General features: G+C 38.3%; 1 protein-coding gene across 1 annotated transcript in view; it reads right to left on the reverse strand.

The window, feature by feature from the left end:
* Nucleotides 1-397: 397 nt before the first annotated feature.
* Nucleotides 398-16,241, reverse strand: part of LOC139742751 (beta-1,4-N-acetylgalactosaminyltransferase bre-4-like) — a 46,480-nt gene continuing 30,636 nt past the window's right edge. Inside the window, exons 5-8 of the mRNA XM_071653272.1 lie at nucleotides 7,438-7,554; nucleotides 3,484-3,671; nucleotides 2,426-2,650; nucleotides 398-908 (exon numbers count right to left, since the gene is read on the reverse strand). Coding sequence (XP_071509373.1) covers nucleotides 398-908; nucleotides 2,426-2,650; nucleotides 3,484-3,671; nucleotides 7,438-7,554 — 1,041 coding nt within the window. The remainder of the gene's footprint in view (nucleotides 909-2,425; nucleotides 2,651-3,483; nucleotides 3,672-7,437; nucleotides 7,555-16,241) is intronic.

Below are 16,241 nucleotides of genomic sequence, written 5' to 3' on the forward strand. Positions count from 1 at the left end.
AGCCCAGTCAGTCATGCTGATAGACGATTGGCCCCAATGATTGAAGTTCATCTGTAACCTTTCAGTCGTTTATATTGCGCGGCGAAAGGAGTACGGACGCATCGTCATAGTCGCTAAGACGGCTGCTGTAGAGGACACGTGAGATTTCATACTCGCTATAAAAAAGCATTGGTCACAATCCCTGTTCGTGAAGACATTAATTGTGTTTTCCTCTCTTCCCGCAGGGTTGGGCGGTACTCTTGAAGGATACCGTTCCCACGAGGAGCAGGACGCTGAATATGAATCAGACCAAACTGTCTGAGAACATGGCGAACGCAAGATGTACAAAGGTATCGGAAAGCTCGCCTGACACGGAGGGATCAGTTCTAGGTTGCTCTAAGGGATTCATGGCCACGACTCAATGTTTACTGTCTTTCTTGTCGTAGCGAGCAGACTTCTCAACGTTGTATGGGACGAGATCGGGTGGTTGCCTCGGTAGTGAGCGCATACGCCGAGAGCCGAGCACCCGGTGCTCCCGTTGGTTCACACCAATGGGCGATAATTGGTCCGCGCTATTAGGAGGTCGCGCCACGTCGCGCGTACCTGAGCGCGTATCCTTGGACCCAGGCGAACGATCCTCCAGTCGTGCGGGGCTCTTCGGTGGTCGGTTCACGCCATTGGGTGGTCGGGCTTCTCCATCGAGATCGGATTCGGACCCGCGGTGGGGGTCGACCGCCCCGTACATCTCGGGGTTAAACATGTCCCTGACTTCGCTGCACTTCACCCACTCTGTCTTCCAAGGCAATTCTTTGATGTCGACAGAAATCTTGGTGAATAGCGGCGTAAGCTCGACCACGGGATCGTCGTACACAAGATTGCTCAAGCCGTCCCTGGTCGTGCGCTCCGATCCGAAATGCAGAAGACAAAACCTGAACAGTTTGTATTTGGCCAAGAAAGAAAATGAAACAGTAGTGAAAGACGACGTAAAGTCGCACACATTTTTGTATGTCTTCACTCTTACTGCCAACTGATAAGCACTGAATATCACAGAGACCCGATTTCACAAATCTTATCAAATCTAGTCTATGAATTATGCATTATGCAAATCACGACTGTGTCACATGGGCATGGCACACGTACCTCTTATAATTGACGATATTTCTATAATGAACTTAGAATGAAACTTCATTTTTTTCTGTGGAGGCTATGTAATACGCCCATTTTGTGTGGGTTGTTTGGTTTGGGCATTTTTTATTCATTATTTATTTTTTTTTTAGTCCATGAACCAGACCGATGAGATTCATTCAAAATTCTATTGTGTACAAATTGGACAATATGATCACATAATCTATTATTCATATAAACTGTATTAACTTGAGAACAGATTTTTTTTTCCAAAGGCTAGAAATCCCATTATAGCTTAGACATCAGCTTAGATCTTGTATGTCCTTCACTGCCCAAATCGTCAATGCGCTCTGCATTTGGTCACCAATACATGTATCACTAAACTATGTCTTGTTTGCCATCACCAGATTCCCTATATCTTCAAGGGTTCAATGGCACGAGGCATAAATCTCGTACCACTTTCTCGTAATGGTCTTTTGCTAAACATGAACTTTTTTGAAGTACGAAGCTACGCAGCCAGCGGAGTGAATTTAGATCATAATATTATTTCAACTTCTTTTTATGCTTGTGCTACGACGAAACCGAATAGGCAAAGACACCACTGCAGACAACTATATATATTGGCAAGATCCCAATGCATGCAGTTTCCAAGACCAGATAAAAATAGTGTCTATGTGGAATGACTCTAAAAACCCTTGAAAGATCATTGAAAGACCGAAAAGAAATTCCCAGCAATTTTCTCAAGAGATCTCTGTGGGACCGTGAAGATAGCTGAACGTTCCCTGAGAGCCCAATAAGACTCTTTGAGAGGTAAGTGACAGATCATCTAACGTACTCCTTGCGGTACGTCTCTGAGATGTCGATCAAGATCTCTGAGAAACTGATCTTTCAGTGGTCCCTGAATGATCTCTCAATAATATTTCAGTCAGTGATCTTCAAAAAGAAAAATGTGGCAATTTCTTAGAGGTTGCCAAAATATAATTGAAAGACTATAGTAGGTCCCTTGAGCAATCATTGAGAGAACGCTGGAAGACTGCCGAAAGACCATTTTCGTGGTAGACTGCCGAAAAAATATTTTAAACCGATTCGATTTTTTTTTTATAGACCAAGGAGACCATGCATAGATTTTATTAAAAGATCCCTTAGGAATCATTAAAGACCTCAGAGATCATTGAAAGTTCACTGAAAGATCATAGAGAGGTCTGTCCAATTTTTACTGTCTTTCAGTGGTCTTTCACGGGTCTTGCCCTACAGATATTGACCCAATTTCGCCATTTTCCATCACGTCCCTCGCTAAAAACGCGAATTGAAGCTTGCCCACCTTTCGAAATTCTCGTCCTTGGCCTTGTGCCCGTGTGGGATGGTGTTGTAGAAACCGATGTGTCCGGCCGGCCGTGTCCGGTAGTAGCCCTTCTGCTGTATTCTGTTGAAGAAATCGTCATCCTCACCGCCCCACCCCCAGTATACGTTGGAGAAGCCATTGACGTCGTACATCTGCTTCCGGGTCAAACCGGTGACCCCACCGAAGAGCTCCTGGTACATCAGACTGAATCGAAAGTGAAAGATAAAGCAAAGATATGAAAGAATACAATGACCACCCAGTGACGTAGCCGCCATAAAGATGTTTTCATATCTACCTTGGTAAGCAACCCTTTCCCAATCCTGATAAACTTGTAATACGGTAGAATTAAACTCGTTCCATTTGTATTGATTCTGATCGAAATCTAACCATTCTAATGGCTGAGTTCCGATGAAGCGAGCTTAATCTATCCAATACAAGATTTAAACAACAAAAAATAATCATAAATTTTCCATTTCCTTCTTTCTTTCTTTCTTTCGAGAGAGGCGGGGGGGGGGGCAGGAGAGTGGAATAGATAGATAGTGGATAGATAGATAACTAGACAGTATGAATATATTAGATAGATAACTAGATAATGAGATAGATATCTATAGAGTCGATAACTAGATAGATTTATTACATGGATAACTTGATAGTCAGATTGATAGATGGATAAGAAAAATTATATAGATATCCATTGCTTACTTGCTTGCTTAATTCGAGTGGTATTCTCGATCCACAATGGCACTCCAATTTTGTCTGTCCAGCATTGCGGTCTTTATCTCGTATATAGATACATATGAATGGGAAAATATAGATGTACTTCTTCTGTTTAGTTTTTCTTTTTTGTTCTTCGTCTATATCGTCTTCTGATTGTATCTTTCCCATTTATGACGTAACAGTTTCGTACACAGTGTACCATCTTTACACTTCTAGTGTAGAGGGCCATTTTTAGTAGGGACAGAGTTGTAACTATTCACATTTTAGTCTTTGCTACATTGCATCTTATCTTTCGCTGCTCCCCTGACTTTATTACTCACGTGTATCCCCAAGTGTCTTCACCAGAGATGAAATGTCTCGGCATGTGGTCGCAGCCGTAGTAATTGTTAATGTTGATCGGGAGATGGTCGACGTCGTGGAAGATGAAGCAGTCGTACTTGGTCAGCTTGAGGGCCTCGACGAATCCGACGTTGAGCAGCATCGCTCGGTTAAAATCCTTGTCGTTATTCTTGGTTACGTGGAAGGAAGAAAACCAAAATGAAAGTGCCAGATCTGATGATGAAACATCTTGCTATCTAGAGACATACAAACTGGAGCTTTGTGATATTACAAAATGTCGTGCTTTCCAATGTTTATTCTATTGCGGTCAAAGCAGATGCGAGGAATTACGCTTCCATTTTCATCTTACAGGAGCATGACTTAACATTTACCTAAGCTCTCGGGGAAAAAGTGAGAGGCAATAACATCAGATACGGCATTAATGTCACATCTTGATGGTTGGCACCCTCCTTTTTTAAAATCTGTATTAATGATCATAATTTCTCGATTGCCAGTCGCTATGTTCTGGATTCAAATCAAAATAGGATGAAAATACCAACAGCGCTTATTAGAAATTAGTTTTTACTATACTTTCACATGCGTGGTGAGCTTGTGCAAGATTTCATTCATTTTCTTTCTTTGATGTTATTTGATACTTTTTATGTTCAATTTCCATTGCTTTATTTCTTAAGGATGTAGTATGGCATGGATATCAATGGACACCCCGAAATGGATTTTTTTTCTTCAAAAGAAAAGGGAAAAAGCCGAAACTGTGATGAAAAGCATGCAGACAAAAGACGATGAAAGCTATAAGCGACATACATAGAATAACGCTCAGTCATTGAAGTATTTGTCGGTGTATCCTCATTATCACAACCCCATTTCTAAACGCGTTTATACTCGTAACATTAATATTTCACGATGCATATCGTATGATCCATTATGCATTCTGTGAGGAAGCGATCGCTTACAACAGGCACGTGCCTTGTAATCATCTGAAGTAGCTATGATATTCACAGTTCAGCTTGCCCATCGCTATCGAGAATATATCAGAAATCCGCACAAACAATGTTGAAGAGATCTATAGAAACTAACAGTACAAGACCTTAAAGGACATCATCGCTGATCGTATTAAAGGGATTGTGTAGTTTTGGTTGAGACCTAATTTCAGGTTTCTAACATTTTTGGTGAGATAATGAGAAACCTCTAATGAAATATGAAAGAGCATGTAATTCTATGACATGTATGAGGAATTCAACGTTTATTTGATGAAAATTGGTTTTGAAATGGCTGATATATCCAAAAAAGATTGATTCTAATAAAGTGTGGGACCCACACTTTTTTATGATCGCTTTGTTTTACTTTGTTTTTGGATATTTCAGTCATTCCAAACCCGATTTTTATCAAATAAACTTTGAATTCCTCATAAAATGGTGTGCTCTGTACCATATCTTAAGTGTTTTCTTGGTATCTCGCAAAAAGTTAAAAGCCCAATTCTCATCTCCACCAATACTGTACTATCCCTTTAAAGTAAAAAAACAACAATAATAGCAATAATGATAACGATTATTTTCATAATGGTATAATTATAGAACAGTAACACTAATGCTTATAACAATAAGAGATGAATGGTTTTATTCACTTAAAGAACTCTTTCCTGCCATTGTTTTTGTTTTAAATATCATTTCTTTAGTTATTACAACACAACAAAGGATGCATTACGGTGTCGTGTCACCTTCAAACAACAGATAATGCTTGGCAGTAAACAGCCTTTATGCACTCGGCAGAAGAAGTGCAGTCCAACATAAAACAATCACAAAGAAAAAACGCTATACATTTACATTACTTGTTTAATGACTACCAAAACACCGAAGATGTTTTTCATTATGTCCAAGTTAAAAATAGAAATCGACTTGGCGCGAAGACAGAGAGAGAGGGAGAGGGAGGGAGAGACGGAAGGGGAGAGATGGAAAAAGCAGGAAGGAAAAATGAGAAGAAGATTTAGTGGATGGGACAAAAAGAAGAGGGAACGTTTGAAGGAAAAAAGAAACACTTTAGTGCATCAATTATAGATATGACTAGATTTTTCAGGAAATGATCAAATAAGTACCATTCTTATAGCTGTTGGATAGTCTTTCGGAAAGGTTTTTTTTTTGTCAATCTTTTACTTTTCTTTCTTTTTCATGCAAACAATACACAAATTGATTCATGACATTGAAAATAACACAAATTTCATTGTGACAACAAAAATTCCACATTGTCAATATTACGAATGAGAAAGAAAGAATTTTGTACATAAAATCTTTCTTCCTTCTTCCTGTCTACAGCATTTTTTAAAATCTTTTATTTTTCACGCGTTAAGAATGCGTGCACACACACACACACACACACAAAATATTTATATACATAACATCTATCTATTTATGTTTATGAGGACTACAGTGTGTATGGAATATGAGGAAGGAAATTGCTATGAAAACAGCAGTGACTGTTTATGCAGTGTGTTGAGATATATGCCTATTTTTCGTTAACGTGTCAGCTATCATTAACGGCGCCTGAGTCATTCTCAGTCGTTGTGCACTGACATACACATTACACACACTGGCGATGGGGGCCCTCGAGAGCACGTAAGTGCAAGCAAAATAACCAAACAATATGACTTTGTGCCTCTTGTTGAGCCGTGGAAAAATGTGAAAAAAAAAGAAGAGGAAACGAAGTCTTCCTAAAACGAACAACATCGTTCCACTCAGAATAGTTGCCTGACAATGCGCTTGAATGAATTGTTATGCTGAAAGAATGTCGATATTGAACCGTACCTCCAAATTCAGCCTATAGAAGATACGATCGCAAAGATTGTTTTTGCTCTGCAACCGTATGTTTATGTTGATACAAGGTCAACCAGTGTAAAATCTTATCGTTATGTTGATGCTCAAGTTGTTTGGGGTTTTTTCTTATAAAAAATGGATAAATAGAATTCATTCAAAGGAGATATCAACAGTTATTACTCCACTCTTTCGTGTCTTCGAAATCAAACTGCATAGTCAAGTGTTTCGTCTGCGAAGAATTGAAGAAAATAAGAACGTATCTGAACATAATGATTGCCAGTTATCATTCATTGTCCACGAGGAGACTGAAAATTACACATGTTACAGGCTTTGATTATCAGCTGTCCCCTCCATTTCCAACAATTTTAATTTTCATTCGGTACTACCAGGAATGCCACAGCATTTACTGACAGTTCATTGTATTTTTCTTTGTTACAGCATTCATGACATTGTGCTGATTCTGCGTTATGCGTTTGTAAATATTTTGTTTTGTTGACAATGAAATAAAATGAAATGAAATGAATCAATGTCTGCTGTAATCACAATGATATGCAAATAACATGAGGGGATCATTATGACCTCCCCTCACAATACAAGAACATATCACCTTAAAGGACAAGTTCATCTTAATATTCATGTGAATTAAGACAATGCAGAAATATCAGTAGAACATATCGGTGAAAGTTTGAGGGAAATCGGTCAATCCGTTCAAAAGTTATGATTGTTTGAAGTTTCAGCGCCGCCATGGCTGGATGAGAAAACTATTAAAGCTTGCGATGTCCTTCACTTTTCTTGCATAATAGAAGAGCACTTGACCTGACTCTTTCAGAAAGCAGGGGGAATAACATTACCCTTAACCGTTAACATACGTCATTGACAAGTCGAGGGAATGTACACTCGTTTCAAAAAATGAAGTTTTGTGAAATTCTCTTTAAATTCTCTTTATTTCCCCTTATAGTTCTACGTTTGTGTGCAATATTAAGTATTATGTGAGTGACAATCGAGCGGTTGTCGTGTGTAAATAAAAACCTTCTCTTTATCAAATTTCATTATTGTTATTATAATTGCTAAATTGACTTGTTGTTGTTTTCATCTCGATGGGAACGAGGAGTGGGGGTTCTATGTCTTTACCTGTTCGACAACGAAGATGGTAAATTCCAAATTCTGTCGCTGCAAGAAGGGGATCATGTGTCGAACGAAGATGGCAAGATGGGCGAGTCGGTCACGGAACGGGATGATTATGGCAACCTGTTGGGAGATCACATGTGAGAATGAAGATCACGTGAGAATGGAGATGACATGAGAATTGAGTGTAGTGTTTAGATGAAGTCAGATCCCAAAGGAAAACAGAACCCAATGTATCTGCAATTCCGATGTTGGGTAAAAATGAAGATATGAAAAGTTGCGGTATAATTGCTGATCTTCTTCAAGAAGATGGATAAAGGGAAAAATCTTTTTGACTGTCAATAGATGGTAGAGTTATAATTCATCATTTCTGAAAGTTTGATAGGATGACGCTATTTATTTATAGTCAGCTTCGTAGTAAAGCATGATGATGTTTAAAACTCTTGAACTCTGGAGCGTTTAGTTATACCGATTAATCATTTAAGAGCTCAGTCTGTCCAAAGTTCGAAAACATTGAAAACTGAGTCACCGCATTGTTAAGTAGTGTCTTTAATATTCTGTTTTTGAAAACCACACTGTGTTGAATGACTCGCCAGGGATGATGGTTGAGACAAAGACGTCACACGTTTGCTTTGCAAAGTATACGTAGCTGACGAAAGTCCCCGAAGTTCGGTTCTTGGCCTGCGGTAACTTGCCACGGGTTAACTTCGTTGCAAACATTTCACGCAAAGTGATTTTTGTCCTTTTTTTTTTAATTCGAAGTGAGTCAGTGTAACATTTTGTAAACAAACGTGACATCATGGATTGAAGAATGCAAAATATCGAGCGACCGCAGTATTTTGTGAAATCAGCTATCAAAAGTACACGTTATCAAAAAACAACCATACAAAAGGTCAAGAACAGGGAAAGTAAAGTGGTCCAACGTTTGCTGTGGTCTACGCGCTCACGACAACAAGTGGCGGATCGCGTATTTTTTATTTACACGCAAGCCTGTGGCTTTTCGCAATTAAATTCAATGAAACCGCTAGTAATACGTCTATGCTTACTCCGCTCGGGTTCGTTGCGAAGAGTTGTGTGAGTGCCTCTGCTCGCGACGATTCGATTCGTGCATGTTCATCAGTGAGTGTGTGCACGGGCTGTGAAAGTTTTGCCTGCCGTGGTAGACCCTCATCGTATAGTACATGTGTAAATTAATAAGTATGTAAACGAGTGCGAAAAACAAAACAATGCAAAACAAAAAATCTGACAAGGAGGAGAGGGGGAGAGAGAGAATCATATTCACAGGAAAGAGATAAAAAAGCAATGAATATTCTGTGATATCTCATCAGTCATGCGCAACAGTGATAATGTTATTGCGGGTTCCATATGGAAGACCGGATGCACAACTGTATTGGTGTAGGCTACCTGTATAAAATGATGGGGATGTATTTATTTCTCAGCCCCCAACCCCCTCTGTTATATTTGTTGCTATTAAAGGCCCCTAAATTTATCTTCAGACTGATGGTATATTATTTTGTTTCTCAAACCTGCCCCTCTTTTCTTCATACTAGTTTCAAAGACTCACTGTGCATATGCATTTTCCGACCTCTCTCGACCCCTTCCTTTTTCAAATGCATGACACGTGTATTTCTTCCCTTCCTCGATCACTGCTTGAATTATCATACAATTTATTTGTTTCTTACGACTTTCTCTGCCTCTTCCCTCCTCTCTTTCTCATTTCAAAACTTTACAATGTTTGTTAACAAGACTACTTTCTACTTTCTACATTGATCAGTTTGTCTAGAAACACTGTACAGTCACGTGTACAGTGTAGTATTAGTATGAAGGAAAATTACACCACTATTGCATGAATTCATTATCACTTTATTCACTTCTTTTTGTTCAAACACTTGTTTTCATGAAGGTTTATACAGAGATAACCTGATCCTCCAATATCCAAGAAGTATTGTAATACAAACTAGAACTATCACTCAATGTGATTTATACCCCTACTAACAAAGTAACTGACATTTGCCATATCTCACGTCAAGTGCTCAAAACCTGAGTGAGTACAGTAAATAAATCAACAATGTCTTTGATTTTCATTAGAAATACTGTTACCATAGCAACACAATGTTTGACATTAAGAAAAAATAAAGTTTGCCCAGCTAAATATCATAACTGTCACCGCGATGTGCCAAATCTCAAGTCAAATGCTCAAAACTGAGGGAGTTAAGTGAATTCATTATGTCATTGTATTATGATTTTCATTCAAAATAAAATTAGGCTGTCACCATATTGTGTCGAGCCCACCAATGTCAATAATATTCGACCAGTAATGTGGCTGTCGTATCTTTAAGCATTTACACTCCCAATACAATGTGCCATAATTCAGTCAGATCATTTGATTGTCTTTATTCCGAGTGGTTCCCAATTGACGTTTTCTCTTACTCTTTTCTTTAATCTGTACACGTAATCTCAGTTTTATATTCGAATGTACACACTGTATGTTCCATTCTCTTGCAAAACAAAAAAGAAATGACTGTATTTTATTTTTGTAACATATGATCGATGCAGAAAATTCCGGATAAATTCATTTGAATTTGGATCGTGTAATGTCATAACAACCACTAACAGGAAGCTTTAGATTTTAGACGCGCGGACGTTCAAAGGGGAAAAAAAAAACATGGTCTGAGCGTGCGCAGAAGCGCACGTCAACTTGACTTACGCTTCTGCGCACGCTCAGAACATGTTTTTTTTTCCCTTGAACGTCCGCGCGTCTAAAATCTAAAGCTCCCTAATGTCATAAGATGACGACGACAAATGTCATAACGACCACTAATGTCATGACACGTCGACGACAATGTCATAATGACCACTGTAATGTCATGACACGTCTACGATAAATGTCAAGATCGGATTAACACGTCGACGACAATTATATGTCAAAATCGGATTAACCACAAATGTCATAACACGTCAACGACAAATATCAAAATTTCCATTTTTACTGCAAATGTCATCACGTTGACGACAAATTTCATAACGACTACTAATGTCATAACACGTCGACGACAAAAGTCGTAACATCGGACAAATATCAAAGTCTGATTATCCACAAATGTTATAACACGTCGATGACAAATGTTAAAATCGAACTAACCACAAATTTCATAACGCGTCGACCATGAATGTCAAATTTTCCAAATTTATCACAAATTTCAGAATGCGTCACAGGGGCGGATCACGGAATTCCGTAAAGGGGAGGCGCCTTTACAAAAGTAAAGACTGCCGCACCCCTCCATTTTTCTTTTTTTTTCTTCGTTTAAACAAATTAAATAAGAAGAACATAATTAGGGGGATGGAGTTGCGCCAGCCTTTCATTTTGAAAAGGTGTCTCCCCTTTACGGAATTCCTTGATCCGCCCATGAAATGCAAGCAATGAGTTTTGACATTTGTGGATGACGTAATAGCGGATCGAGACGGGTGCATCTCCCTCTGATGCCCCTTTCTGTTTTTGTTAAAACAACAGAAATGAAAAGAAAAAAATAGGGGGTTGCGCCAGCTTGTAGTTTTGAAAAGTCGCCTCCCTGTAATGCAAGCATCGGGTTTTACCATTAACCTGTGGCTGAAGCAGTCGCGGATCTAGAGGGGCGCGGCGCCCCTCCCCGTCTCTATTTTTGTTAAAATAAAAGAAATACAATTCAAAAAGGGAGGAGGTTGCATCAACCTTTGATTTTGTTAAGGTGCCTCCCCTTTACAGAATTCCTGGATCCTCCCCTGTGATGCATTAGGTCCTATGACATTTGTGGTCGACGCGTTATGAAATTTGTGGTTAATTCGATTTTAACATTAAGTCATCGACGTGTTATGACATTTGCAGTAAAAACAGAAATTTTGACATTATGTCGTCGACGTGTTATGAGATTAGTGGTTATGACATTTGTCGTCGACGTCTTATGACATTATTGGTCATTATGAAATTTGTCGTCGACGTGTTATGACATTAGTGGTCGTTATGACATTTGTCATTGACGTGTTATGACATTTACAGTAAAAAGAAGAAATTTTCACATTTATTTTGTCGTCGACGTGTTATGAGTTTAGTGGTTATGACATTTGTCGTCGACGTCTTATGACATTATCGGTCATTATGAAATTTGTCGTCGACGTGTTATGATATTAGTGGTCGTTATGACATTTGTCGTCGACATGTTATGATATTTGCAGTAAAAACTGAAATTTTGACATTTGCCGTCGACGTGTTATGACATTTGTGGTTAATCCGATTTTGATATTTGTCGTCGACATGTTATGACATTAGTGGTCGCTATGAATTTGTCGTCGACGTGTTATGACATTTGCAGTAAAAATGGAAATTTCGACATTTGTCGTCGACGTTATTGGTCGTTATGACATTTCTCGTCGACGTGTTATGACATTAGTGATCATTATGAAATTTGTCGTCGACGTGTTATGACATTAGTGGTCGTTATGACATTTGTCGTCGACGTGTTATGAGATTATGGTTATGACATTATTGTCGTCGACGTCTTATGACATTTGCAGCAAAAATGGAAATTTTGACATTTGTCGTCGACGTTATGACATTGGTCGCTATGACATTTGTCGTCGACGTGTTATGACATTAGTGGTCATCATGAGATTTGTCGTCGACGTGTTATGACATTAAAGTGGTCATTGTGACATTTGTCGTTGACGTGTCATGGTATTAGTGGTCGTTATGACATTTGTCGTCGTCTTATGACATTAGTGGTTGTTATGACATTACACGATCCAAATTCAAATGAATTTATCCGGAATTTTCTGCATCGATCATATGTTACAAAAATGAAATACAGTCATTTCTTTTTGTTTTGCAAGAGAATGGAACATACAGTGTGTCTTTTCGAATATAAAACTGAGATTGCGTGTATACAGATTAAAGAAAAGAGTAAGAGAACACGTCGATTGGGAACCACTCGGAATAACGAAAATCAAATGATCTGACTGAATTATGGCACATTGTAGTGGGAGTGTAAATGCTTAAAGATACGACAGCCACATTAGCGGTCGAATATTATTGACATTAGTGGGCTCGACACAATATGGTGACAGCATAATTTCATTTTGAATGAAAATCATACAATGACATCGTGAATTCCCCTATTCCCTCAGTTTTGAGCATTTGACTTGAGATTTGGCACATGTGACAGTTATGATGTAGCTGGGCAAACTTCATTTTTTTCTTAATGTCAAACATTGTGTTGCTATGGTAACAGTATTTCTAATGAAAGTCATAGAAATTGTTGATTTATTTACTGTACTCACTCAGGTTTTGAGCACTTGACGTGAGATATGGCAAATGTCAGTTACTTTGTTAGTAGGGGGTATAAATCACATTGAGTGATAGTTCTAGTTTGTATTACAATACTTCTTGGATATTGGAGGATCAGATTATCTCTGTATAAACCTTCATGAAAAAAAGTGTTTGAACAAAGAGAAGTGAATAAAGTGATAATGAATTCATGCAGTAGTGGTGTAATTTTCCTTCATACTAATTTGCACGTGACTGTACAGTGTTTCTAGACGTACACAAACTGATCAATGTAGAAAGTAGTCTTGTTAACAAAAATTGTGAAGTTTTGAAATGAGAAAGAGAGGAGGGGAGAGGCAGAGAAAGTCGTAAGAAGCAAATAAATTGTATGATAATTCAAGCAGTGATCGAGGAAGGGAAGAAATACACGAGTCATGCATTTTAAAAAGAAAGGGGTCGGACAATGCATATGCACAGTGAGTCTTTGAAACTAGTATGAAGAAAAGAGGGGCAGGTTTGAGAAACAAAATAATATACCATCAGTCTGAAGATAAATTTAGGGGCCTTTAATAGCAACAAATATAACAGAGGGGGTTGGGGGCTGAGAAATAAATACATCCCCATCATTTTATATAGGTAGCCTACACCAATACAGTTGTGCATCCGGTCTTCCATATGGAACCCGCAATAACATTGATCACTGTTGCGCATGACTGATGAGATATCACAGAATATTCATTGCTTTTTTATCTCTTTCCTGTGAATATGATTCTCTCTCTCCCCCTCTCCTCCTTGTCAGATTTTTTGTTTTGCATTGTTTTTTTTTTTTCGTACTCGTTTACATACTTATCAATTTACACATGTACTATTCGATGAGGGTCTACCACGGCAGGCAAAACTTTCACAGCCCGTGCACACACTCACTGATGAACGTGCACGAATCGAATCGTCGCGAGCGGAGGCACGAGCGGAGTAAGCATAGACGCATTACTAGCGGTTTTATTGAATTTAATTGCGAAAAGCCACAGGCTTGCGTGTAAATAAAAAATACGCTGGCGGATCCAGAGGGGGACGCACCGGGCGCACGCGCCCTCTTTGTTTTTTGGTTAAAACAAAAGAAATAACAAGAAAAAATGGGAGGGTGATGCGTGCGCTCCCCCCCCCCCTTTAATTTTGCAAAGGCGCTTTCCCTTTACGGAGTTCCTGGACCTGCCCCTGACAGTTGTTGCACACCATGCACATGCAAATTTAATCTGTCTTCTCATACCCTCTTTGTTAAAAAAAAAAAAAATCACTTATATCAGCATCTCTCAAAAGTATGTGAGCAATCTATGTAGTGTATACAACAAAGAGAGGATCCCAGTTATGAATATTTCATTAATCGTCACGGAGTTTGAAATGGTTTAAAGGATGCCTTACGGCCAGGCAATCTTCATTAGGCGGTATACCTACATAGTAAAAATATTAGAGTTTTTCAGCGAAAATTTACACAAACGGCAAAGGCACAACTACCAAAATTATTTCCATAATCCCCATTCTAATAACACTTATCAATTCATTGAAATTGCTATTATCAATAACACATAGTCCACTGTTAATCTCTGTCAAATAAGAAAACTGAGTTACAACCTTTTTACAACTCCTACAAGGTATCAGACATATAATATTGATATTGTATTCAAGTTTAGATAAAAATCATCATAACAAATGAATGGGGCAATAAGTCATTCACTTTGCAACAAAAAAGAGCAAGAAATAAAAGTAAATGACAACCTTTTTTTTTTCAACAGCCAACAAAGAATATACATGTATATAACATACATACATACATATAAACATAATATGCATTATATTACTTGCGGTTTAAATTATCAAATTACACCGCTCTGCTAGATGAATTAGCAGAATCAACGTATTATATAAGCATATTATAATGATATTACCTTACGTTGTCTTGCATGTGAGATGCTCAGATCAACATACATTGGATATCATTCTTACATGAAAATTTTTCATTTCACTTTCTGCGTCTGTGGTGCAACTTTGACCATCTCTTTACGTTCTCTGCCCTGTTACAGAAACCCAAGAAAATCGAAATCGGTGGATATAAAGTGAGGTAGAAGCCTTCTTTGTCTATAGTAGGACTGCGAAAGAAATGTGTAGAAGAGGAGAGCAGACAGAGAACGGATCATGGACGACCGTACACTGAACTGGATGGCGTACATAGCAGATAAAGGAGAGCTATGTACACTATGTACCACACAATGGACGTCTAGCTCCAATATCCGGGTACAATCTCACCGAGATTAAATCCGGATGAGCTGAAATGTATGATATTTCTTGTTTTTCTGTGAAAAAAAACCAAGTTCAATCAACGGGCGAGGTATGATGCAGACATGTCAAGAAAATATACATAATGTACAATTAACGTGTAAGGTATACCGCATAAGAGGAGAAATGTAATAGGCCTACGTCGTATGGAGTGACGACATGACTATGTTCCCTGTTAATTGGCAGCGATTCACATTTCACTACATATCACATGATGCTGAGTGTAAAAGCTGCTAGCCAAGTAATCTAAATTAAATCGCATCGAGAAAGAAAAAATCAACAACTAAAATGGCCATGACATTACATGTACGTGTAAGCGACCATACCGGTCCAGTACCGGAAGTTGGTCATTACCTCTTATACAGCAAAGAGTCGGTAATTCTTGGCATGTATATGTCGCTCTTTTGAAAGTTAAAGGGATGTTATAGTTTGGCTGAGATTGGGATTCAGGTTCTAACTTTTTGCGAGATGATTAGAAAGCTCTTTTATGAAGTATTAGAGAGCATACGATTCCAAAAGGTATTCAAACATCATTTGATGAAAATCGGTTTTGAAATGGCTGGGATGTCAAAAAGCAAAGCAAAACAAAGTGGTCCCAAAAGAAGGTATATGGTCCCACCTTTTATCAGGACCTCTTTGTTTTTGGACGTCTCAGCCATTTAAAACCCGATTTCCACCAAATAGTTTTGATTATTATTCATACAGAGGATTTTTAGAGCCCAAATGCAAGTGCTATTTTGTCGACGCACCTCATAACCTCCGACCCACTTAGAAAGTTTGTTGAACTCGACCAATATTTCTTTTTGCCGAGGCGACCAATATTTAGAATATTGGACGGCAAGAGGGGAATCCCCAAAGTTCTTATAAACTGCACCGTGATTGGCTGGGATATATATATACGAGATGACCTGAAATATGAAGAAAAAACGTATGTGATTGGTCAATCACGAATTTACTAAAATATCGTTTCTTCTAAAATTCAGTATTTATACTAACAAATTTCATATATCAATTAGTTGAAATTGTTTTGCATACAATTTTTCAAAATATCACTTTCATATCATAAATTTAGGTTTGACGAAAACAAGTTGCATTTTTTATATTTTTATATTTTTTTAATTTATTTATTTATTTCTTTTGGTGCAGGCCACGATTGATCAGCTCAGCGCTACTGCTAGATAGC

The sequence above is a fragment of the Diadema antillarum genome, unplaced genomic scaffold (genome assembly GCF_040938485.1).
Source record: "Diadema antillarum isolate AM-2024a unplaced genomic scaffold, OU_Dant_1.0 seq00001018_RagTag, whole genome shotgun sequence".
NCBI classification, from domain to species: domain Eukaryota; kingdom Metazoa; phylum Echinodermata; class Echinoidea; order Diadematoida; family Diadematidae; genus Diadema; species Diadema antillarum.